The sequence below is a fragment of the Artibeus jamaicensis genome, unplaced genomic scaffold, assembly GCF_021234435.1.
Source record: "Artibeus jamaicensis isolate MK-2021 breed Jamaican fruit bat unplaced genomic scaffold, CSHL_Jam_final scaffold_3222, whole genome shotgun sequence".
Classification (NCBI taxonomy): Eukaryota; Metazoa; Chordata; class Mammalia; order Chiroptera; family Phyllostomidae; genus Artibeus; species Artibeus jamaicensis.
Window position 1 is genome coordinate 4495617 of NW_026522038.1, and position 27204 is coordinate 4522820.

General features: G+C 36.6%; 1 protein-coding gene and 1 pseudogene across 1 annotated transcript in view; one reads left to right on the forward strand and one right to left on the reverse strand.

Moving 5' to 3' along the window:
• Window positions 1–27204, reverse strand: part of COL25A1 (collagen type XXV alpha 1 chain) — a 472627-nt gene that overhangs the window by 444611 nt on the left and 812 nt on the right. Inside the window, exon 2 of the mRNA XM_053657029.1 lies at window positions 26611–26680. Coding sequence (XP_053513004.1) covers window positions 26611–26680 — 70 coding nt within the window. The remainder of the gene's footprint in view (window positions 1–26610; window positions 26681–27204) is intronic.
• LOC119057237 (40S ribosomal protein S3a-like) lies at window positions 496–1574 on the forward strand (annotated as a pseudogene).

The following is a 27204-nucleotide window of genomic DNA, read 5'->3' on the forward strand; positions in this document are numbered from 1 at the left end:
AATAACTAAATAAAGTTTAAAAAAAAGAATAAGCATATTCTCACAAAAGCCTTCAGATTAGAGCCAACACAAAAAACACTTCATTATGTGGCAATAATCCTCTAACCACTAAAATTTAAACATTTTCTTTGGCCTTAAACCGGTGTCTTTCATACAATGAATGCAAACTCTCTGTGTCTCCTACAGGACAAAATAAAACACAGATATTAAGCATTTCAACAGGATTTAACAGGACGGAACAAGGAAGATGAAAATATAAGCAAATTTTTGAGTATTATCTTCTCTTCACCAGAGGACATTACTATATGTTTAAAAAGGGTTTAAAGACAAGAAACTACTCAAACATCATCCTTTGAGATTATTTTCTAAATTAGAAATTCAATCTGTTAAATCTGCAAAAGATGAGTCACTATCACCTATAAAATATTTTGGCCACATAACCTGAATCTTATCAATTTTACAGGAAACACACCCTTTGGCTCTCTGAGGAGCACCATGGCTATCAGCAAAAACAAGCACTTTACAAAAGGGAGCATGAGAGCAGCCAAGATGAAAGTGGCTGAACCATTTTCTTGAGATCTTGTTTGGTGGTTCTAGCAGGAGAACACAGCTACCCGTACACCCGTGACCAAAGATCGGTCCTCTCCTCTAGTTGGGAAGGTTATTGTCTTTTACTGAGCACATAGCTTCAGGAGGGATGCACATGGACTGGTGAGGGAGGAAGGGGACACCTGATGAGCCAGCCAGATCAGCCAAATCAACCCTGGTAATCAGTGGGGTGACAGATGTTGCAGCCACTTTGCCCTCACATGCCATTGATCCTTTTTCTAAGAAAGATTGGTGTGATATGAAAGTACCAACTAAGTTCAATATAAGAAATACTGGAAAACACAGTATTGCCGGTCATGGAAATACTACTAGTCATGAGAACTCAAGGAACCAAAATAGTATCTAATGGCATCAAGAGTTCTGTTTCTGAAGTGAACTTTGCTGATCTCCAGAATGATGAAGTTGCACTTAGAAAATCCAAGCCAATTACTAAGGATGTTCAGGAGGGAAAAGCACCCTGACTAACTTCCACGGCATGGAACTTACCCATGACAAAATGTGCTCCACTGTCATCAGTGACAGACTATAGTTGAAGCTCATGTTGGTGTCAAGACTATCTACTGATAGTTATTTACTTTGTTTGTTCTGTGTTGGTTGTACCAAAAAAATACAACATTCAGATTTAGAAAACTTCTAATACTCAGCACCAACAGATCTGCCAAAATCAGAAGACGACAGAAATCATGCTGGAAGAGGTACTGAAAAAATACTCGAAAGAAGTGGTCAGTGGATTGATTCCAGACAACATTGGAAGAAACATGGAAAAGTCTTGTCAGTCTGCTTATCTGCTTCATCGTGTCATTGTTAGAAAGGTAGAAATGCTGAAGAAGCCCAAGTCAGAATTGGGCAAACTCATGGGGCTTTATGTCGAAGGTAGCAGTTCTGAAAAAGCTACTGGGGATGAGACAGGTGCTAGAGTCGAACAAGCTGATGGAGATGAACCACCAGTCCAAGATTCTGTTTAGAATTCAGACTTGTAATGGTGACAAAAAGTCTTATGTGTGTGGCTGGGGGCATGGGGTAAGGTTCACAGGAAACACAAGAAATAAAGGGACAAGTGAAATAACACCATGCACAAACACATAAGTAAATTTGGAACATGGAACATTCTACAAGACAACTGACCTGGTATCTTCAAAAAGTTAGCCATTAAAAACAAACAGGAAATCCCCTGCCCAGTGTAACTCAGTTGGTTGGGTGTCATCCTGCAAAGCGAAAGGTTGCCAGTTCGATTCCTTGGCAGGGCACATGCCGGGGGTGCGGGTTCGGCCCCTCATTGGGGTGTGTATGAAAGGCGACTGACTGATGTTTCTATTTCTCTCTCACATTGATGTTTCTCCCTCTCTCTCTTTCTCCTCCACTTCCCCTTTTTCTAAAAATAAATAAATAAAATCTTTTCTAAAAATCAGGAAAAAAAATCTTCTATTATAAAAGTAACTGAAGAAACATAGCACCTAAACTCAGTGCATAAATCTTGAGTTGACTTTGGTTAGAGGAAAAAGTATTAGCTAGAAAAGTCACTCTCATTGTGGGACAATGTTTATCATGATAATATCTATAAGGACTGAAATTGATCTAAACATACAACAATAAGAAAATATTTAAAAGAAGTATAGTAGTTTCATAACATCAACTATTTATTATTGATAATAATAACCACAACTAACTTTTAAAACCTAGAATAACAGAAAAGGGTGGATATAATTTTATATATAAAATCCAAGCCTAATATACAATATAAGAATCTATCTCCAGATTATGTGTTGTGTTTTTTCTTTATATTTTTTCTTCATTTCTGAAGATTTTTGTTTAATGGAAAGATACTGCTTTTATATTTTTTAAATGAGTTATTTTTTTAAACAAGAAAGTCTGACCCATGCAAAAGACCCTTCTCAAGAAAAGTAGAGATTCAAATAAATATATGAATATTAGATGACATTAGAAAATTATAAATTTTAGGTATGATAAAAGTATCACTTATTCTTAGAAAATCTATGCTAAAATATTTAGTGATGAAGATTTCTACATCTTACATTCAATGGTTCAACAAAACACATACATATAACTATAGAGATATATAAATGTAAATACATAAAGAAAGCACATGTATGAAAATATTAGATTTAGATATTAAATAGAAAACAAGTGAGACAGTACAAAAAACATTTTACAATGTAGTTCCACTTTTTTAAAAGTCTCTTCTAAATAAACATAGTCGACTAAATCATTACATAATAGTCAACATTCACTATTTTTCAAAGAATAACATTAAAATTAAAACTAAAATTAATAGTGACCAGAGGGGAGGGGATTTCAGGGGAAAAGGGGAAGGGTTTGCAGGAACAAGTATAAAGGACACATGGACAAAAACTAAAGGGGTGGAAATGGAAGGGAGGTGAGGAGGGCTGGGGGGGTGGGATAGGATGGGGGTAAAAGGCAGAAAACTCTATTTGAACAATTAAAATTAAAAATATCTTTTCAAAAAAACCTAAAAGTGTTAATTAACGTGACTGTGATAATTACTTTACAATATATATTAAGTCATAATGTTATTCACCTATAAAAATCACCTTGTGCAATGTAAATACACAGAGTCCAACACAAATAAAGCGTTGGACTTTTTATTACAAAATCATAAGCATGTAATTCTATAACGTAACAATATCACACTCAAGCACACCATATGACATTTTAGGTGAAATGTGCAAATTAAAACTATAAATTATTTCACCCATATTATTACCCTACTAACCACACTCAAGCAGACCTTACAACTGCTGGACACTGAATATAATTTTTTATCAATAAAGCTAAAAAACTAAAATTTTTCAGAACATGATTTATTTTCCTTGGTTATTAAGAATGCAATCAAGCAACTATAAGAGTATAGGAAGTTGCTGTGAGTTGACTTTGTGTCATGCTATAAAAATTTCTGTCTTGAACAATCAGCTTGTTATATTTTTTAAATTCCTCTCCTATTCCAAGAAAGGCTTAAAAAAAACCTCAAGATTCCAAATAAATATTTTAGAAAATAAGAGGTACATTAAGAGCACTAATTTTGACATTTTAGCTTTCTTTTTAATCGAACAGTAGAAATTCTAATTTTATAAAGGACAGCACTCCACCTCTCAAACTGATTTTAGGCACCCGGATATGAGCGGATTGTGACTTAAAGAGACAACTTAATAGTTCTTAACTACTAATAATTTATAAAAAGCCCATTTACATGCAGGAAGTACAATGGCATTGAAGAACAGGAAAAGCCACTCCCAAGTTCTTAAATGGTCATTTTTTTTAAAGTGGTTTCAAAGATCATATCCAGCTAGTTAATAAGTGCAACACTAAAACAAAAGAACTACAAAGGGTATTTTCTCTTAAAGACCATAGCTTTATTTTCTAACAATATAAGCAATTTTGCTAGTTACCCTACTATAACTTTCTTCCTTGAAAACACTTCACTTCCTTGAAAACCCCTAGAATAGTAACTATGCTTTCCAAGTTAGAGTAATACACACTGTCATTAATATAATCCTAAATTCTGCCGGCTGAGCCTAGGAGCATGCCAATATGTCACCCTGCGGACAGCAGAAACCAACTTAACAAGGAAACTGATGAGTCACACAGTTAAATTATATTTTTGCTTCAAGTATGTTTTTAAAACTAGCTCATCTTTCAATGAAATCATGTTTTTATATGAACACTAAAGTCCATACTAAGCAATTCTTTAGCTACTCCAAAAATACAGCAGAATGTTGATAGATTTCTGGCTGGATTTTAAATCCAGCTCCCCAAGAATAAAAGCAACAGAAACCAGTTTCTACAAAGCCTTCTGGACAAAACTTCATGAGTAGCAAAAATATTTCAAGAATGATTATTATAGCTAGAATAGTCCTTTGTACGTAGAAAGTACAATATTTTTTCCCTTTATAGCTCAAAAACTGAACCAGAAGCCAGAAGTAGAAAGAAATAAAGTTGCTACATTAAATTAAAGGGAAATACATATGTATATAGTATAAAGACTGTGCCTACCAAGAATTGATTTGAGCAAAATGGTGAAAAAAATCAATAAATTTTGGAAGTAATTCTGAGAAAACTTCACTTAACTATTTATAGAATCAAGAACAGTTAAAATATTCTTAAATATCATCTGTTAATTTCTTATACTAGTTTGATCACTCCCTTTAAGAGTTCCCTACAATGTCAATGAGAATACCAGCAGATATCACTTTAATTCACTTTCTTTTTTTGTTAAAGATTTTAGTCATTTGTTTTTAAAGAGAGGGAAAGGGAGAGAGATAGGGAGAGAAAGATCGATGTTTCTGTCTCACATCAACCTACAGGTTCCCAACCAGGGACCTGGCCTGCAACCCAGGCGTGTTCCCTGATCAGGAATCAGACCAATGGCCTTTCAGTTTGCAGACCAATGCTCAATCCACACCAGCCAGGACAATTCACTTTTTAATATGTAATTTAACCATATGCATTATGAGCTGTACAAATGTTTGTAAGTTTGAATCACCAATTCCACTTATAGGTAATTATTAGAAAGCAATGGACAAAAAGAGATATATCACATTGTTCATTGAAAAGTTACTTATAAAAGCATTGAAAATAATCTACAGGTATAAAAAGGGAATTGTCAAATAATGGACAATCCATATGAATATCATACAGAGATTTACACGGTTTTACAATAAGTATATACTACCATTATAAGAGAGTATTATTGCTACATTTACAAGAAAAAATTGTTTAAGTTTGCTGTGTTCTAGATGTACCTTTGAAGTCTTAAGAACAATCAATTGAGCTATGTATTATTTGGTTACTTGATTCAGACCCTACATAACAGGTTCTGATATAACTTAAATGTTTATTGTACCTAACTATGTCTGGTTACTACATAAGTTGTATTATTTTTGCTCAACTCATGGTAGAGCATAAATAGACAAAAGATGATAATCATACTTTTAAGAAAAGCAAACTACTATAATCAACATAAGAACAGCCTGAAAGCCTGAAATGCTCACCAAAAAAAAAAAAAAGAACTGAACAGCATTAACTAGGAAGGACTATGGCCCTAAGGAAGAAGAAGTTAACTTCTGACCAAGATGGAGGCATAGATACATACATTTTGTCTCCTCCCACAACCAAAAGAAGGACAACAGCGACAGTGTTGGTGGTATACTGATTAGCATAGCTGTCTTCCAACAAGGACAACAAATTTAGAAACAAAAAATAACCAGAACTTCCAGAAAATTTAACTGTATGGAAGTCCAACAACCAAGAAGTTGAAAAAAACATTCATTCAGACTAGTAGGAGGGGCAGAGATGGATAGCAGGGGCAGAGAGGATCCAAAGCAAGGTGGCAGCTGGCAGACCAGTGGTCCTATATTTCCATATGGATAACCGGAAGAACAACTGGGGAATGAGATGGACTGTGCAACTCAGGGTTCCAGCATGGGGAAATAAAGCCTCAAACCTCTGGCTGTGAAAACTTATGGGGGTTGTGATGGCAGGAGAAACTCTCAGCCTCACAGGACAGTTCGTTGGAGAGACCCATATGGTCCTAGAACATACGCAAACCCATCCACCTGGAATCGGCACCAGAAGGGCCCAATTTGTTTATGGGTAGTAGGGCAAGTGAGTGAAAGCTGGCCTAGATCTAAGCAAGCGGCATTATTCCCTCTCAGACCCCTCTCCCACATACAGCACCACAATGCAGCCAAGTGGTATGTCCCATTCCTGGGGAATTCCTAAGGCTCCACCCCTTACCATATAACAGCTGGGCAGAGACAAAAAATATGACCCTAATGAAAGAACAGATCAAAGCTCTAAAAACAGAACTAAGCAATGAAGAGATAGCCAACCCATCAGATGCACAGTTCAAAACACTGGTAATCAGGATGCTCACAGAAATGGTTGAGCCCTGGCTGGTGTGGATCAGTGGACTGAGCGCTGGCCTGTGAACCAAATGGTCACGGGTTCCATTCCCAGTCAGGACACATGCCTGGTTGTGGGCCGGGTCCCCAGTAGGGAACGTGTGAGGGGCAACCACACATTGATGTTTCTCTCCCTCTCTTTCTCCCTCCCTTCCCCTCTCAATAAATAAATAAATGAACGAATGACTGAATAAATGGTTGAGTATTGTCACAAAATAGAGGAAAAAAATGAAGGATATGCAAAGTGAAATGAAATGTACAAGGATCCAACAGTGATGGGAAGGAAACTGGAACTCAAATCAACAGTATGGACCAGAAGGAAAAAACAAATATTCAACCAGAATAGAATAAAGAAATGAGAATTCAAAAAAAATGAGGAGATGCTTAAGAACCACTGGGAGAACTTTAAATATTACAACATCTGAATCACAAGGGTGCCAGAAGGAGAAGAGGAAGACCAAGAAATTGAAAACTTATTTGAAAACATAATGAAGGACAACTTCCCCAATCAGGCAAAGGAAATAGACTTCCATGAAGTCCAGGAAACCCAGAGAGTCCCAAAGAAGTTGGACCCAAGGAAGTTGGACACCAAGGCACATCATAATGACATTACCCAAGATTAAAGATAAGGACAGGATCTTAAAAGCATCAAGAGAAAAAGAGACAGTTATCTATAAAGGAGTTCCCATAAGACTATCAGCTGATTTCTCAAAAGAAACCTAACAGGCAAGAAGGGGCTGGAAAGAAGTATTCCAAGTCATGAAGGGCAAGGACCTACATCTGAGATTACTCTATCCAGCAAAGCTACCATTTAGAATGGAAGGACAGATAAAGTGCTTCCCAGATAAGGTCAAATTAAAGAAGTTCATCATCACCAAGTCCTTATTATATGAAGTATTAAAGGGACTTATATAAGAAAAACAAGATCAAAACTATAAACCATGAAATGACAACAAACTCACAACTCTCAACAACTGTATTTAAAAAAACAAAAACAAAACAAACTAAGCAAACAACTAGAACAGGAACAGAATCACAGAAATGAAGATCACATGAAGGGTTATCAGCAGGGTGGGGGCAGAAATGGGGAGAAAGGTACAGGGAATAAGAAACACTAATGGTAGATACAAAATAGACAGGGGAAGATTAAGAATACTATAGAAAATGGAGGTGCCAAAGAACTTATATGTACAACTCATGGACATGAACTAAGGAGGGGGAAATGCAGGTGGGAGGGAGCAGGGCAGAGGGAAATAAAGGGGGTGGGGGAAATGGAACAATTGTAATAGCATAATCAATAAAATATATTCTTAAAAAAACAAAAAAGGAAGAGATTTATTAACCTAAGTTACTCAATTTTTTTCCAAAAATGAAAAGAGTACCTCTCTATGAAGCTGAGTTAGGTAGCTGCTATCATGAAGTTCAGCCTTTAGACCAGACTAAATAACACCCAAAGATTTGCTTTGTTTGGCAGAATGCTTTAAAAACTTATTTCAAAGCTTTTAAGTGGATTTTACACTCCAGTCTGATGACAAGATACCCTCGTCTAACAAACATCCTACGTTACTTGCCTGGTATTTGATTTTACCTTCTGCCCTTAGACTTAAGTCCTACCTGAAAAATCCCCACCTACTCTATATTTTGTTTTCTTTCTTCTCATCCTTGTCATCTTTTCTACAAACTAATCAAGTTTTAATACTACAAATTGGGAACCACTGTCCTAATTAACCTTGGACAATCTCAGCAAAGTTCAGAAAACCTCCAAACTATTTCTCTATATTTTGGCCTGGTGAAAAACTTTATCAACCACAAAACAATTTTCTGCTATCCATATTATGTTATCTAAAAAGAAAATAGTGCTCCCTGACCAAAAATTTTAGAAAATATGATACCTATATTTACCATTCCAGAGATTCACAATACATAAATCTTATGTTCAGCATCACTAGCCATCAAAGAGATTCAAATTAAAACCACAATGAGATACCACTTCACACAGGTCAGAATGGCCATCATGAACAAATTAACAAACAACAAGTATTGGAGATGATGCGCAGAAAAGGGAACCCTGCTGCACTGTTGGTGAGAATGCAGACTGGTACAGCCACTGTGGAAATCAGTATGGAATTTCTTCAAAAAACTAAACATGGAACTGCCTTTTGACCCAGCAATTCCACTGCTGGGAATATACCCTAAGGATCCTGAAATACCAGTTCAAAAGAACCTATGCACACAAATGTTCATAGCAGCACAATTTATAATAGCCAAGGGCCTGTCAGTAAATGAGTGGATCAAAAAACTTTGGTACATTTATACAATGGAATACTACACAGCAGAAATAAAAAAAGAACTCCTACCCTTTGCAACAGCATGGATGGAGCTGGAGAGCATTATACTAAGTGAAATAATCCAGGTGATGAAAGACAAATACTCTATGGTCTTACCTGTAAGTGGAACCTAATCAATAAGATAAACAAGCCAGCAAAATATAACTAGAGACATTGAAATCAAGAACAAACTGACAGTAACCAGAGGGCTTAGTGGAGGGAGATAACAAGGGAAAGAAGGAAAAGGTCATCAAGGAACATGTGTAAAGGACCCATGGACAAAACAAAGCAGATTAGGATTGAGGGTCAGAGGTGGGGGTAGGTGGAGGAACAGAAAGCAGAGGCAGGAAAATGGAGACAACTATACTTGAAAAAAATTTTTTAAATACCAAAAAATACATAAATCCTACAGTAAACAAATCTGTTTAAACAAGAATATCTCCAATTTGTCTGGGAAACTTTCTTCCTCAGAACATTCAACGTGAAAAAGAAGTGGTCCTGTGAGGAACACAGCTGGATGCACTGCAGTGCACAAAATACAATAGAGTGGATGGATGTGGTAGTAAGACGATTCTAAAGGCGCTCATAAGTCAATTAATGGCAACCAAGAGGGAAAGGCCACTAGAAAGCCATGATGCTCTGTCCTGAACTCTCATGCTCACACATTTCATCACAGAATCAGAAGAAAACACAGCTGGATGGTTTATCAAATTTCTAAATCATATAAACACAAGAGGAGTAGGAAATTTATCGAAAGAATCATGATCCCAACAAATCCTGACAAGGATAAAGTTGAGGTCTATATAAATAGATGAAATTTTATTGAAAATCAATATAAAGTTTTGATGTATCTTCCCATTCCAAAAAGGCCACACACATACACAATACCATACAACCAAATATAAGGTGACAGGACTGAAACAGTAGCATATACAACACTGAACTCAGTGTTAGTCAGTAGAATCATGGGATCAACAAGACAATCACTGTAATTTTAGGTTGCATTAGTTAGTAATGTGAACATAGAGAGATGAATAATAATAAAATAGCCATATATGCTCTGACAGCACTAGTTAGCAGTTCAGTATTTGGAATTAGGGAAGTTTTTTTCTCTTCATCTCATACATGCTTATCAGGCCCCCTCTGACGCTGTATTCAAGTCAATGTGCAACACTTTAAGAAAGAGGGAAACCAACGGGAACACCTAAATGAGCTAAGGAAATTTATTACAAAAATTAAAATATCAACAGGAAATATAATAGGTGATTTCAAACATTTGAAGAGCTGTCATACTACAGAGGCATTTGATTTATTCTTTATAATGTAGGAGGAATGGAGTACAAAATATTTGTCATCAGCACACTATATCAGGAATATATTTAGGCAACAAGTATTTATTAATCCCCTATATATACAAGAGGTATGTAGAATAGAAGTGGGAATCAAAGGAAAACCAGCAATAGAAAGCAGTATCAGAGTTTTCAAAGCAATCCACCTTCTTGTTGCTTATACTGTGGTACATTTATACAATACAGCCTTTTAAAAAGGATGATGTGAATCAACTAGTATTGGGAAGACACACAATAAACTAATAACATTGGACTCCTCTACAGAGAAAGATGAGATTTTGAGTACCACTTATAACTCAAATGTTTGCCTTTGGGGCATATGCATGTATTATTTTAATAATGATAATAAAAATGCTATAATCAAACACAAAGAAAGGGATTATCCTTGAGCAGTACCTTGACCAAAAGGCAACAAACAGAGCATCAACAGGGAAGAGAGGAGAGGAAGCAGCCTTGACAAAGGAAGTAGAAGCAGAGACAAACTTCTTAATCTTCCCATTGATGGAAAGACAGTCATCTCCCAATCCTCAGGCAATATGTTCTAAGGTCCCCCCAGGGACTGCCTGAAAACATAAATAGTACCACACCTGATATTACTGTGTTTTTTCTATATATACATACATACGATAAAGGGCAATTTATAAAGTAGGCCTAGTAAGAGATGAATAATGATAAAATAGCTATATAAGTGTATGTGTGCATATACTGTAATGAAAGTTATACGAATGGCTTTGGGCCATTTTAAGTAAAAGAAGTAACTTGAACACAACAGTCTATCTGATAACCAAGACAGCTACTAAGTGACTAAGTAAAGTGACTCCAATGTGGAGATACTGGACAGAGGATGGTTCACATCCAGATGGGAAACTACAAGATTTTGTCATGCTGCTCAAAATGGCATGCAGTTTAAAACTTATAAACTGTTTATTTCTGAAATTTTTCATTTAATATTTTCAGACTGTGTTTGAGCATGGGTAATAAACTGTGGAAAGTAAAACCATGGATAAGGGAGGGGAGATACTCTACATCCTGACTGTTCTGATAGCTCTTCACTTCCTGCTCTTCTAGGGCAGCCTTCACACAGTTTATATTCCTGCTTTCCTTATTCACTGGGTATTCTTTACAAAAAAAAAAAAAGGCTCTCAACTGGGGGAAATTTTGACCCCTACGAGACATTTAGCTATTCTGGAGACATTTTTAGCTGTAGAAATTGAGTATACAACTGGCAACTAGTCAGTGGAGGCTAAAGATGTTGCTAAACATCCTATAATGCACAGGATAGCCTTCCATGAACAAAGAATTATCCAGCCCGAAATGTCAATAGTGACAAAGGTGAGAATTCCATGCGCCACTGTTACTTAAGGCTACCTGAGTAGATCTATGTTCTTTATAACCCAAGACAGTCTAGCCAGTGTCTTCACTAGAAAATATGACCAAGGACTTGAACCGATGTTTAAGAGAGCCTGCAAGTCTCCTTAAAAGTCATTGCCATGGAAGGTAGCCTGGGGAGGGGTTAAAAATGTTATACTTGACCTAACAACTACCAGATATCATTTTTCTTCAGAAAAGCCACCCAATTGGTATGTCACCAGCATTTCTGCAAAGTATCATCATACTCATTAGAAAGCTTTTTTATTTTCTTAGAAAAAGTTTAAAAATTCAAACACCAACTTCTCTAATTATATGTTACTAGTTTTGAAATCATAAAAGGTAAATGAACTGGATGTATGAGTTCAAATCTCAATTATCATTGTAGTTTTAAATCATAAGAACTGGATATAGTTGGCTACAGACCATACTCTTACAGCTTTTATTTCTCTTGCAGTCTTCAGTCTGCATATCTAATATCATTATTCCTTCACAACAGCTTAACAGCCTACTTATTTCTTTATATAGTAAGGCATATGGGATATGTTCTCATCCACAGTAAATCACAATAAATGTCTTATTAGTTAACTGAATGAAAAGCTTTTTAAAGACTATGGTACACATGACTGACTTTTGCCAGAGTTGAGTTAGTTAATACCAGAGGTCAGTTATCACCTACAGTATGTAGTTTTTAGATACTAATATCCAAAGTTTCTTAATATTAATAATGAACTCTCTCTTCTACATGGTAATATGAGGCTACCAGAACATAAGCTGCTTTGAATGGACATAAATATTTCCCTACAAAAACCACTTATTACTGTAGTTTTTTGTTTCCATGTGCAGTTTCCATGTATCGTCACCCACATTCAGCCTCATTCTGAGACATTCTCCTCTTAGGATATATAGGCAGGGCCATTATCTAGCTTCAGCCAGTCATTTACCAAAACCCAAGTGGGCTCAGACAAAAGGCGGCAACAACTAAAACAGGAAGGAGCAGAGAAGAGCATCCATATACCTGGGCAGTAGAGGGCTGCCCTGACTGGGGCACTAGTAATGTGAACACTGTGCATAGCTAACATCAGAGGTAGAGATCAAACAAGGCAGGGGCCTCAGGGAGAGATAACTGGACAAGAAAAAAGAAATAAACCTTAGAAGTACTGACTAAGAACAAGGAGTTGGAATTATGAACGAAAATATTGGGAACTTGTTGCAAGGAAAAGCCAAAATAGTAGATGAGATATCTGATGTCAAAGCCAGGATCACCAAGATAGCAGAACAAAATCCCAAAGGCAAACACACACTCATACCAGGCAAATGTGCCCTATTTAAATAATGTAATTGCCTGGACAGAGTATCAAAAAACACAAGGGCACCCTGACTGGTGTGGTTCAGTTAGTTGGGCATCATCCCACAAAGCTAAAGGTCATTGGTTCAATTGCCAGTCAGGGCACATGCCTGGATTGTGTGTTTAGACCCTGGTCAGGGCACATACAGAAGGCAACCATCAATATTTTGCTCTCATATCAATGTTTCTTTCCCTCTCTTTCTCTCTCTCTTTCTCCCTCCCATCACACCTCTCAATAAATAAATAAATAAATCATATTTAAAAACACACACAAGGGCAAGGTCAGCAACTTTTTAACATTAGTGGAACTACTCATTGTTATCAAAACACAAGAAGCTGAGTCTTTCAAAGTGATCTCTACTTTAAACAAAATTTTAGTATTAGAATTTTAAAGGCCACTTATATAAATCATGCCAGTAATACACAGGCATACCAATCAGCACTACTGAACATCAAAGAAAATAGAATAATAACCATTGCTATGCTAAAGAGTAAAAACATTTTTTTTGCTTACCCAAAACATACTCTCCTGTGTAACTGCTTCAGAAATACAGGGGGAAATGTATCCCTAAACTATGCATCATCTAATATATATCTTTCCCACTTATCTGATTCTGATTCTGTGGGAGCTATTTTAAAACTCTGTAGGTATCTGTTAACATGCAAATTTTTTCTGACTGAGTGAAAGTGACCTCCCCACCTTACTGTGGATAAGTTCTGTTTTGCCTCCATTGTTACACTGATTTCAATATTCATCAACAATAAATGTGTCTGTCTTTAATTTCTCAACATCTTACCAGTTACTTCTTTAATGATTTAGTAGAATCTTTAATACATGTTTACTTTCTATCTGCATGAAAGTCATAATTTTACTTTTTTGAAAATTATCTTTGAACAGTAGTTTTCAAGAAAACAATTAGTCACTTTTTCAAATTGGGAGAAGTATTGATATTTCTTATGATGTTTTCTTACTTATGCTGCTGGATTCAACTGTAAGTATAGCTATTGCCCTAGATAGGCCTAGATTCTGGGAGAAATCAGAGGCAAACAGTAAGTCAGGTAGAGTGTCATCACTACAATGAAGGTAAGATAGAGTTTCTATTTATACTAGAGATGGGGAGGCAGGATAGAAAGGAGAATGGCCTGACTAGAATGAAAGTTCTTCCTCAGTAGCATGGAAGATCTTCTATTCTTGTAGGTTCATAAGTCCATGGCTGCATCCCAAAACAATCCTGTTCACTCTGTTCACCAGTAATAAGTTGCAATAGAACAATACCTGTTCATTGACAGCCTGACAGAGCATCGTTTCTGTCTATGGATGTGCTTGCTTGTGTTCACTCTTGGTTTTCAAGAGTTCAATAAACATTACTAATATCATCATATCTATAACCATGAACGTCATGTTAATATTCAAAATGCTAGTGGCAAACTTCTAGACAAGATGGTAGTGTATGTAAATGGAGGTACTTGACTCCTCGCACAAACTCATCAAAATTACAACTGAACGACAGAACAACAATCATTCAGAATCACCTGAATTCTAGCTGAGTGGAAGTCTTACAACTAGGGATTGAAAGAAGAAGCAACCTGGAAACTGGTAGCAGGGGCAGAGATGTGGAACAGGCTGGTCCCAACCCATGTGTGGCAGATAAAAAATTGGGAGGGATATCTCAGCAGCAGATATCCCTGCTGGGGAGCAAGGGATCCAAGCCCTACACCATCCCAGGGTTCCAGTGCCAGGAAGAGAAGTCCCCATCTCGGTTATAAAAATCAGCAGGAGTTGAGGCTCAGACTCACTCCCTCTGAGCACCAGCACTGGGGCAGCAGCTTAAAAGTTACCACATACGTAAGAAGAGGAAATAAATTACTCAGCATCAGGGAGAGAGCTGGAGGGGCTTTCTCCCAAACAAAAGTGCTGGCAGAGGCCACTGTTCTTTTATGAGCCCTCCTCCCACAGAGCCAGCAGATAGGTACCATATCTAAGAATCCATCAATCTGGCTCATACTGTTTGCCCTGCCCCAGTGATTACTTGAGCTCGACCTCACCCAACTTTCAGGCCCACCCAACCCATGTTTAATGGCTTTTTCCATACAATGGTCTGCCTGTCTTGTCTCATGCTTCAGATTTTCCTAATCTCTCAAACAAGCAGTACCTGGCTTCAGCATGCCTCCTGGCCCTAGCCCTGGCACTAATAGTAATTGGCATTGGTTTTGCAGCTTGGCCTCACCCGGGTACCCACAAGCCCAGCACAAGTAGCAACTATCTGCAGATCACTTTGTAGCTCATTTCAGGTTGCCCCAGGCCAAACATAAACAGTGACTAACCTTGGTTTACACCTCCCAGGAGGCCCCAGAGCAAGGGCACCAAGTGGACAGCTTCAAACCACATAACAGCATCACCACCCAATCACCTCCACAGGTGACACACTCAAGGGGCAGACTCAGGAGGCACCAGAGCCACACTAAAGTAAGTCCTGCTCTGTGGAGTGGGCCCCCGCACAGCTAGTCATCCATGGTGGTCAGAGGTCAGCGGTCATAGCCAGTACTTGCAATTGATCAGCCAGAAGATAAATCATTCCCATTGATGTTCCAATAACAATCAAGGTTCAACTACAGCAGGAGGATGTGTACAGCCCACAAGAGGGGTACATCTTGAGTGCTCAGTTAAGTGATTGAGGACACTGTGCCACTAGACTCTATAGAACACTGACTATATTATACCACTCTACCAAGCCTGGGAGATGTAACAGCTCTACTTAATACATAGAAACAAACACAGGGAGGCTGTCAAAATGAGGAGACAAAGAAGCGTGGTCCAAATGAAAGAATAGAAAAAAAACTAAGCAAAATGGAGACAAGCAATCTACTAGATATAAAGTTCAAAAGATTGCTTATAAGGATGCTCGAGGAACTTAGTGTGAACCTCAAAAGCATACAAAAGACCAATCAGAAATGAATACACTAATTGAAATGAAGAATGATTTATAGGGAATCAATAGTAGAGTAGATGAAACAGATAATCAAATCAGTGATTTGGAATAAAAAGGAAGTAAAAAACAACTAGAACAATAAGAAGAAAGAAGAATCCAAGAAAATGAGAAAAGTGTAAGAAGCCTTCAAGTATAGCAATATTTGCATCATGGGGGTGCCATAAGGAGGAGAGAGAGAGCAAGAAATTGAAAACCTACTTGGAAAAATAGTAACAGGAAAGTTCCCTAACTTGGTGAAGTAAATAAACATACAAGTCTAAAAGACACAAATAGTCCCAAACAAGTTGAACCCAAAAGGCCCATGCAAAGACACAACATAATTAAAATGCAAAAGGTTACAAACAAAGACAGAATCTTAAAAGCGGCAAGAGAAAAGAAGTTAGTCACCTACAATAGCGCTCCCATAAGATGGACAGCTAATTTCTCAACAGAAATTTTGCATGTCAAAAGGAATTGGCAAGAAATATTCAAAGTGATGAAAATCAAGGAGTTCCAACCAAGATTACTCTACCCAGCAAAGCTATCATTTAGAATTGAAGGATAGATAAAAGAGTTTCCCTGACAAGCAAAAAAACTAAAAGAGCTCATCATCATTAAACCAATAACTGTTTTCTCTCATAAGACAAAAGATATTATATGAAATGTTAAAGGGTCTTCTTTAAGAAAAAGAAAAAAAATCCAAAATATGAACAAGAAAATGGCAATAAATACACATCTACCAGCAATTGAATTTAAACACAAAATAAACAAACAAGCAGAACAGAAACAGACTCAGAGATATGTAGGGAACATTTTAATGGTTGCCAGATAGGAAGTGTATGGGGGGAATGAGTGAAAAAGGTGAAGGAATTAGGAAGTACAAATTGGTTGTTACAGAATAGTCATGGGGTGTAAAGTACAGCATAGGGAATATAGTCAATAATATTCTAATAACTATGTGTGGTGGCAGATAGGTGCAAGAATTATCAGGATGATAATCACTTAGTAAGTTATGGAATGTGTAATCACTAGAGTGTACACCTGAAACGAATATAATAATGTATGTTAATGTAATTAAAAATAAAAATAATTTAGAAATGAAAAAATAAATGTTAGTGGTATATGACTACAATTAAACAAAACTAAAGATTTATAAAAGATTGAAAATATAGAAAAAATGATGTATGAGATATAATATACATAGGGAATAAATGTGACTGATTATTAAATTTTTCTACCTAGACTTTCTTCTTAAAGATTTTCTTCCTGCTGCTGGAAGCAAGAGTTTTATGCCAAGCAGACAAAGGCATAAAAGAATACAACACATTCAGAATCTAATGTATCCTGGGCCCACACATAGAGAACAGAAAGTATACTTCAGACCTCTCAATTCAAGGATACTTTTTGCCATAAAAATACATTAAATATTTTAATAATCCAAAAATGATAACATACATTTTACCATCAACACATAGCACTCCTCAAAACTTGATTGTGAACAAACCGATATTCAGGAAAGTATCCTCAGAGAGCATTAAATAACCTTGCACAGAAGGAAACTATATACAAGAACATAAAAGCGCTGGTTTCTTTACAGATGTAATGTCTCAATGTTAGAGCTTTTCTTTTATTAAAAACTTCCAGATGCATAACGTGTATAGCAGTACTAAGCCATACAGTCAGGCTTGCTGCTTAAACTCCTAGGAAGTTGTCAGCATGTCTGGAGGATTTTGGAAGAAAATTCAGGGGATGCAGTTTCCTTGGCTAAACCTGGTTTGCAGCTTACAATAGCTCTGGCTGGCACATATGACCTTTCCAGCCTTCAGTACACAGTCGGACTTCCTATCTTTGCTGCTTTACTAATAATTGTTTCCTCTCAAAAGGCCAAGTAGCTGAAATAGTTTTTTAAAAAGTCATTTTCTTCTTCCAGACTTCCTAGAAGCCCATAGATTGAGACTGTGCATTAAGGAGAAAATAAATTGCTCAAAGAAGCTCAGTAACTTTTACAGATGCTGTGCCATCCTATTACCTGTCCAAGAAGACAACTGAGGAAGGTGTAGCACTTGGCAAAACTACTGTCCACAACAAGCTACTCAAACAGGAAATAGCACTGCTGATGACAGAGGACGTTTGTTTCAGTGGGAGGTAGAGTATTGCCTTCCAAATTTCCATTTGCAGTACTTGTTACAGTAGGATTATACCCAAATTTACACTTTCTCTTGATACATAAATATATTTCAATAGGGGATAAAATGTTAATTCCTGAAGATTTTTCCTATTATTATTTAAACACAGTGCACAATTCATATATTCTCACTGTACAGTCAATTTAAATGTCAATAAATAAACATCATCAGCTTAACACAAATAAGAATCAGATCAGGCAAGAAAGTCTCAAAGATCTTAGAAACATCTTTAATAACAACTTTCTCACAATATAAATTTTCTCTAAATAATACAATTTGGGGGACAGATGTTTTTCATAAACTACTTTCCAATCTAAATATTAACTGTTAGTCTAAAAATCAATTGCTTTAAATAAATATATTTTAAAGGTAATAGATTTCTGTAACTTGGTGATAAAGCCCCAGAGTAATATCTAGAATTAAAGAATAAAAGAAAAAAGAAAAAAATTAAAAACACAGAAACTGTCATAAAAAAACAAGATCTATATTGTGACTTGAAGCCTTAAAAAATAAGTGACTTAGAAAAAGGCTGAAGTTGATTTCCTGACCAACAGTGCTGTGCTCAGGCACATGATACATTTGCCCAACTTTCCCGTGCAACTACTGTTATTACATCTCCTTTGCTAGACTACTACAACCCATTATAAAACAATATTATAGTAGAGTCATTTCAGGATTATACTCATTTTAATAAATAATTTTGTTTTCATTATGCCTAGTAATGCTTTCGGTTACAGACTTTTGGAGATGTACTCAGTGTTGACAAGGGTATAGTATCTCTAAACACAAGAGCTGGGATCACACTGGGAACTGAACTTAGAGTTATTTACTAACAGTATCTTGATTTTCTAACAGAGTCCCATGATTCTCTGGAGATAACTCATGGTAAAGGGGTAGTCATCATGGGAAAGGGGTTGGGCAGAGGAAAGAAAGAGCTTAAAGGGTTTTGGCCTCTGTCCCCTCTGACCTTCAAGGTCAATCAGTGTGTAGCTAACATTGCATCCAATTTCATATACTTGGTTTTCTCATAAGATTTCAATTTTTTAAAAGCTCAGCCTCTTTAAGAAATGTTGAAAAAACCCTGAACTACTTGATCTACAAGATTTATATTAGCTTTAACAGGTTTTGGCTCACAAAGTCCTCAGAGAAAATGTTTAAGGGAGGGGGGAACTTGTGTATAAGAATATTGGTGTGTAAAGAGCTATTGGTGGATAAAGAGATAAACCACATTAAAAGTCCTCAACCAAGTCAAGTTGACAGATCCTTATTATGATCACTAGGAACTTTCTGGATAATCTTTAGAGAACTCAGAGTCACCGAATCCTTGACCCACTTAACTCACTGGACCTTCAACCAGGCTGATAACCATCCTTAGAAAGGCAGTTATTTCAGCAGCTTGTTTCCACTCAAAGTTTATCATCTCTGACCTTGAACCCTAATTCTTTCAGTTAAAAAAAAAAGTTGTAGCATTCCAAAGTTCCCTGGTAAGGCCCTAGAATTCGCTAGCATTTCTAAAGTGACTTTCAAGTCAAAAGGTTGTTTTCTATGTGATTTGTGGAAATATTTTCTCTTCTGATCGTACCATGTACATCTAAAAAATGCCAGCTGGACTCTGGAGCCTCTGAGATGTAAACTGAAGTTTCATAATTCCTAGAAGAACAATACAAACATCTCACCTTTCATAATTGCCAGAACTGACTTAAGATACAAGAACATTGGAAAAGGACTGTTTCAATTTTCCAGGCATATTTAATTCTAGTATCTTAACAATCAAAAAGAAAAACACCATTCTTGCCCTGTAAACAGACTTGAAGGAGAAGCTCCTATGAGAGTTTTCTCCTCCACTGGCTGCTACAAGAGCCAAAGAGGCTGATGGAGACAGAGCTATAATGGAGAATTTCTCTGACTCTCAAACTATTGCCCAGAGTTACGTTACAGCAGGAACTCTAAAACAGCAGGCTTGCCATATACAATGGTGGTGAGATTTGGTTCGCAGAGATTTGGGGATATTGTAGTTTCTTCCTCCTGCTTTTATTCTCCTTGCATGTGAACTCTTAGTAGAGAAAGGAAAAATAGGCTCTACCCCTACCAGGACCAGACTACTTCTAGTTAGACATGTTCTTCTTCTCAGTATTACCATAATGCGCAAACTAGAACTGACTACAATTCATGTAATGTACTCAGCCACTTAGCCTAAATGTGAAAATTATATTTAAATGTGTGCTGACTATAAACTTTGTGTATTTAATCCAGAAGTCTAGAACTCCTAAAATATAAATTATTCATATCCAAATGAACAAAGTTTTAGCATTCCTGACTAATCAAACTAAGCAATCAGACTAAGGAACACAATGTAAAAAAACAAGGAACGTATTTCAACTATCATATCATATGGTAACTGAAGTTGAAATGGAGACACCAGATGAAATCATGTCAAAGGCATGATAGCGACTACAAATGATTTTTTATTCTGAGAAATCATAAAACATATCACAAAATCCCCAATTGGTAAATTCAATTAAATTTAGTTCTTTAATTCTAGCTATTGGACTGCTACCTTCAAGTTCATATCTGTGAACTAAATAACTAAACTTTTTAACTAATATAAATGTGAAATTTACTAGATTGTTTTAAATATCTTAAAGCTTGTAGGTAGGGCATTATAATCTTCAAATATGGTTGGAAGAAATTACTTGTTCCCTGTATAAATCTTTCCCATGGCAAGCAGAACTCAAGAGATAGAAGGTAACTAGACATTTAATTGATAGAGCTGGTAGAACAGAGTAAGTACCACTAGGCATCTCAGTTCCTCTTCCTTGTGGTCACAAAGGGAAGGTGCCTGCCATCTGGTGGCATTTCTTCAGGGAATCCTATTATTTAAATGACTTACAGAATAGTCTTTTGAAGGAATGGATGATGTCAACGAAAAGAGCTCAATTTTAACTTGCAAGTGATTTCCACTCCTGCTTCCCACACTTGTGCATTTCCTCCTTTTTTGAAAGTCAATTTTAAAATATTTTTTAATTGCAAGATTGCTGAACACATCCCAGTGAAACAGTAATTATGCATGTCTAAGAATTCAGTGTGTGGGTATGCCACAGACATTTCTAACACAGATGGGAGAAAGTGTTGAATATCATGGTGCATTAACCCACTGCATGGAGCTTCACCCCTTTGGGCAAACCAGGGAGTGTGCGGCAGCTTCTGCATTTAGCAGGTCCGCAGTGGGCTACCGCCTGCAACCCGGGCTGGCTCGTACATTGTTTTCAATTCTCAGCTTCCAACGAAGCACCAAGTGGTGTTTATCAAGTGGAAGAATGGAATAAAAACACTTTTTCATGATAGGTTTTGGATGGTTTCCACTCAAGATAACAAAAAATGATGTTATTTAGATGAGTGTCTTGTAAGTTTTTCCTGCAACAGGAAGTGCCCCCTGGACTGTAAAACAGTCCTGATTCTGGTATGTTTTTCCCATAAGCCTTCCATTTACCCAGTGTTGTTGATGAAAGGATGCCCTCCTTCTCCATCCCTAGACCTGATTCTTCGCTTCACATAACTGAAAATCCAGCATCATGCCCTGACTGGATGCACTCTTTCCATTCAGTGTGTGGCTGATTAGAAAAAAACGCATATAGTACAGTGAAAAACCATGTTAATAGGGAATACAAGTTTTATGGGCATAATTTATGTTATCGAGGTAAGTTAAAGGTCTTCTCATATGACGGGAACAGGCACGCAACCTTAAAACTACAGTTAACATTCATTTACACCCAAAAATTGATAAGATGCCACAAAGCCCGCCACCAGAGCCTGTATCACTCACATTTACAAATCAAATGGACTTCAATTACCTACATTTATTCTCATTTGTATTCAATCATTTTCATAGGCTTGGAGGGTGTATAGGGACCTTAGAAGTTATGTGGTGTATCTTTTATTATCTCTAGCTAAACTCTCTGAGCAGATGACTAGCTGTGCTACATTTCATCATTATCAGTGAATGTCAAAGATCCAGGTCCTGTTCGGTACCACCAGGCAGAAAGTTTTGACTCTTATTCAACACAAACCTCACTATTTTCAGGAGAAAATGAAGGAATTAATTACCATCCTATCTACTACTAACCTTTCCAAGTTAAAGCCATTTTTTTTGGTTCAGTGGGTATCAGTGTAGGTAAACCAGGTGTCTGTGCACCTTCACCTGACCATAAATTCTTGGAAAGCCAAAAGGCAGGTAAGGTTATGCCAATCTGCTTTTTATCCATTGCTACAGCTTTATAATCAGAAGACAGATTTTCTCGTATTATGATTTTACCCTACTGTGAATTTCTAGGTTGTCCCCAGAGAAAATTTTAATAATTATCCTTGGTATTTACAACATAGAAGAAATTTTGGTCACATGCTCCAAAACACACTGTTCTTTTCCCTGCTTACATTTGTCGCATCTGTATATTCATGCCAATTTTAAATAAATGTCTGTCCTCCTCATTGAAATGTAAGCTCCATGAGTGCAGATTCCAAGTTTGCCCAATCATCAGCTTATTTCAAGTATCTATCATGATATTTGTCACACAGAAGGCTCTTTGTACCTGGAGAATAGACAAATGCCCTTCAAAATCATTCTGGTCCAACACTACTTGGAAGGATATAAAAAATTAGTAAAAGTCATTCTTAAAAATGACTTGCCCCAGATTGTATAACATGCTCATGACAAAGCCAGGATTAGAATTCTGGATCCTTGATTGCCCATTCACATTCTTGGTCCATTACACCATAAGGTTCTTATACCTCATACCCTGGGCAAGCAACACTGCTGATGAGTAAGGCACAGAAACCTTTGTGATCTAAACATCATTTGGTTGGCTGCCCGGCTCCCAGTGTTGTTGTTTTTTTCAGTTGGAACATAGAAATCCTCCCATACATATGCCTGGTTTACACATACTTTTCTGTTGGACTTCAAGAACAAAATCCTAAATGAATTCTATAGCCAGAGTAAAAAGCCGACTTATTCACAAATATGAGAGTCAAGTTTAACAGAGGCCAAACCACAGATGCCACCTGAATTTCCATTGTTCAGCTACTATGGAATCAAATATTCTGCTATCCAGAGCTCCATTGGAATGTTTTTTTTTATTTTATCTTATTTGGGGTTTTTTTAATGCAAATATTTAAAAACAGAGCTTCTGAGCACATGAAAAAAAGTAAATGTGAATTTTCAGAGATGACAAAGGTGCTCTAAAATTGGACTGTGGTGATGATTGCTCAACTCCATAAATTTATTATTTTAATTTTTAAATCATACACTTAAAATGAGGAATTATTATAAATTATACTTCAATAAACCTGTTAAAATAAGTGTGAAAATGAGTTAAAAGTTACGGTATTTCTTTTTGTAAACATCTGGTATCAAAACTGTAAAAAAATTTTTTAATATCCTCATAGTCTTTTAAGCCTATGTTTTATCTACTTCAATCATGATTTACCTACATATTCAAAAGTTTTTTCTGCAATTTGGGTAAAAATTATTTGATAGACCAATACAAACATGTAGCACTGACATACTGAGTCCTTTGAGTATCTGCATGAATGACCTATACATATTTTGTTTACTGCAGCATAGTGTTCTAGTCCAAAACCTGCCATCAGCCATCGGCCTTTCAGCAAGTGACACATCTCCAGACCTCAGTTTCCCCACCTCTGTCACGTGTCCTTATGAGCAAGATCAGAGTTAAATAGCCTATAATACAGTAAAAAGAATAATAATTGCTATTATCTAATGAACAGCCACTAATATGCCAGACTGTTTAAATTATCATCCTATGAGGAAGGTATTATTATTAGCTACTTGTCTGCAGATGAGGAAACTGGAATATAGAATTCGATAGTTTGACAAAGTTCACACAGTCATTCAGCAACAGACCCAGGATTTCAATGCACAGCTGTCCAGCTCCCAAACCTGTACCCATTCTCTATTCCTCACTAAACTTTGGACATTTTTTATTCTACCAGATGTGGGCATGAATCCTGACCTTGCCTTTACTATGTTAAATTTATCACCTTCTGAGTCCTGTTTCCTAATGATCACTAATACTTAATTCTTAAGGTTGTTGCAAAGATTAAATGAGAAAGGACTTCTCTTATAATTAGAAACTATTCAATTATATTCTTTCTCATCCCTCTCCTTCCTGTGTTTAAAAAAAATCTATTTTAAAAATGGATAAATTCTATGATTTCCTTGTAGCCTACCTGGATAAACCTCACTGGCACTGAGTTCTATCAAAAGCACTTAAAGGGAACACAAACAACACAGCTTTAATCCTTTGCTATCAGACCTTGGCTCTGTGACGGAGACTGTCAACAAGAGTGTCAACTTCAAGGGGTGGGCATCTGTCCACAGGAACTGAGCAAGCTGAGGTCACAGACTTGTCTCACTCTGCCCTACTAACAGATGTCTGGGTGACAACATTTAGTCACTGCAAACCCGGGTTACAGCCAAAGCCTGGCTCTCACAAACCAGGTGGGAAGTGCTGTATCTCCTTTCTAATCCTCTTGGCTAGCCTGTCCATTCCCTAAAACAATAACTCACTGACCATAACTCAGAATAACTAGTTTTTCCCCGGGACACTACTTTGAACATAATGCCTTATTCCGATGATATTTAATTATTCCACAAGCAGCAATTTGTCACCAAGAAACCTGTTTGATTCTGTGCATTGAACTGTGCACCTTCAAATATTTACCTCTCAAGGAACCTGGTGAAAACTGATGTAATGTGGAGCTCTAGTGGTGGCAAGAAAGTAAAGCAGCCACGAGTGAGGGCCAACAAAACAGCCAAGGAGTTTACCATTTATTACTTATTTGTCTGTTATTGTGAACTCACCATTTATTATTCAATTAACATGTTAAAAAGAAAGATGATCTTCCAAGATAAGGTCAGGTAAACTAAATATATCTTTCTTCCAGGTTACACTTGAGACCTCAACAACTAGCTTATGTCAAACATGATGAAAGAGTTAAATTCAAAACAAAAACAAAAATAGCACAGTAATGTGGTTGTCACTCTTCTAAGTTTTTACCCAGTTCACTAGGAATCCTATTAGTTAAACACTAGTTATTTTTCACACAGCTCACAAGAGTAGCAAATAGAGAAAATGCTGGACCCTAAGTGGCATGACTAGTGAAGTCTTATACCAACTGTTTTAGGAATTTAAATAATCCTTCCAGGCTGATGAGGTTTTTACAAGTTAATCCCTACACTAGAAAAGTGCTTTCCTTGAATTTCTGACGTCTGAGGTCTTTTCCAACTTAAAACAACCAAGAATGAAACCCACAATGTCAAAACAAACATTAACTTATTTCCCTATTACTTAATGTATATGTCTTCTCAATTGAAAGGGCTTCATTTACAGAAAATACAGCTCTATTATGGTCAACAATGTAGTAGAACATAAATAGTAAAACTTTCATGATGTACAACTGGGAATTCACATTTAAAATTTCTAAACATTTAGCTGATTTAGCTGTATTATCACGAAGGAAAAAAACTCAGAATATGAAAAAATACAGGAAGTAGCCTTTCCATATATAAGTATCTAAGCATCATGTTACTGAATGTTACAGAAAATGTAACAGACTCACTCTTCCATAAGTGATTGTAAAAGAAATGGAATGTTCATAAACACATTAACAACATTTATCTGAAATAAATATCTTGACTTCTGAGAGTTTTCCATGGCTTTTATCACTTGAATCCACTAGATGTTTTCCAACAGACATATTCCCAGGGCTTCTAAACTATTAGGTCTACAGATTCCTAGCCTCAGAGGTCAGTAAAGGAAGATTTGATGATTACCTACAGGTTTCTTCCTTCGATATCTCTTTTTCACCCTTCTACTAATGTGCTTTCATTAATATAATCCCCTAAAACTGCACACCAAAAAATGGTAGAAAATGTAAGAGCCTTTTCTGAGAGGTCATTGAGAATGCAGTAGTTTGCAATGGAGAGCTCAAGATAAAGAACTACTAATTTCCCTGTGCTATAGGATAGGAGAACCTTTTTGATAGACAAGAATAAAAGCAGGAAAGGAGTTAAGGTCCTTTACTAACATGTCAAAAGTAGCAAATGGAAACCTGTACTAATCCAACATTCACCACCAGAGAATTCAGAATGTAACGTGTTCTACAGTCTTTTTCACCATAGACAGTAAAATTGAATAAAATTGAACAATATTTTCAATCTGAGACTCTATGAATTTCATCTTTGTACATCATCTTGCCATATTTTCCTTGGTGATCATCTCTCTCCTTTGCCCTCCATAACAAACCTTGGTTTGCTGCTTAAAATAATATTTGGGGCTTTATTTGCCATTCTTTTGACTGAGACACATTGACTTTATTCAAGTAAGTTAAGTCTGCATTCTTTCTTTACTATTACTACAGGTAGACTTGACAGACACAGGACTTTTATTTTAAAATGCTCTGCTATGGAGCCAACCTTGTTAAACAAGTTCCATTTTACCTGCTGGGCAGTTGCATTCTGAAGGTGCTTCTCTTGCGATTCTTATTTTAGCCATATGTTCATAGGATTTCTGCAGGGGGGGAAGAGATTAAGAGTCATCAGTAGCATCATAGAGAAATGGGTTCTTTAGGGATTCTCTGGCCATATGCTTGGTTCACCAGCATTCGATAGCTTACATACTAAAGTTTACATATGTACTTGGACTTTAGTCAAAAGGTAACCCTACCCAAGCCCTAAAAAAAAGAAAATGATCATTGACCCAATATCAAGACCGCCGGACTTGTGTAACATCTTTTTCCATTGTTCAACTGCCACCGCCTTCTCCCTCAGCTCAGACATAGGCAGTCAATGCAAAAACCTGGCACTAACATGTTGCAGTCCTAGGTAAGTTATATGTTTTAAAACAGCCCATGTTTTACACAGGAAGGTCAACTGCCTATCATATTGTGCTGCAACTGCTGCCAAATAGGCTCTGTGTTGGAAGAGCAAGTTTCAGAAAATCTCCTAATTCTCATCTAAAGCGGCCCCTAATTTGGATATGTAATATAGATTATTTTGAACGCTCAAGTCAAATGGCACTTTTACACAAAAAAA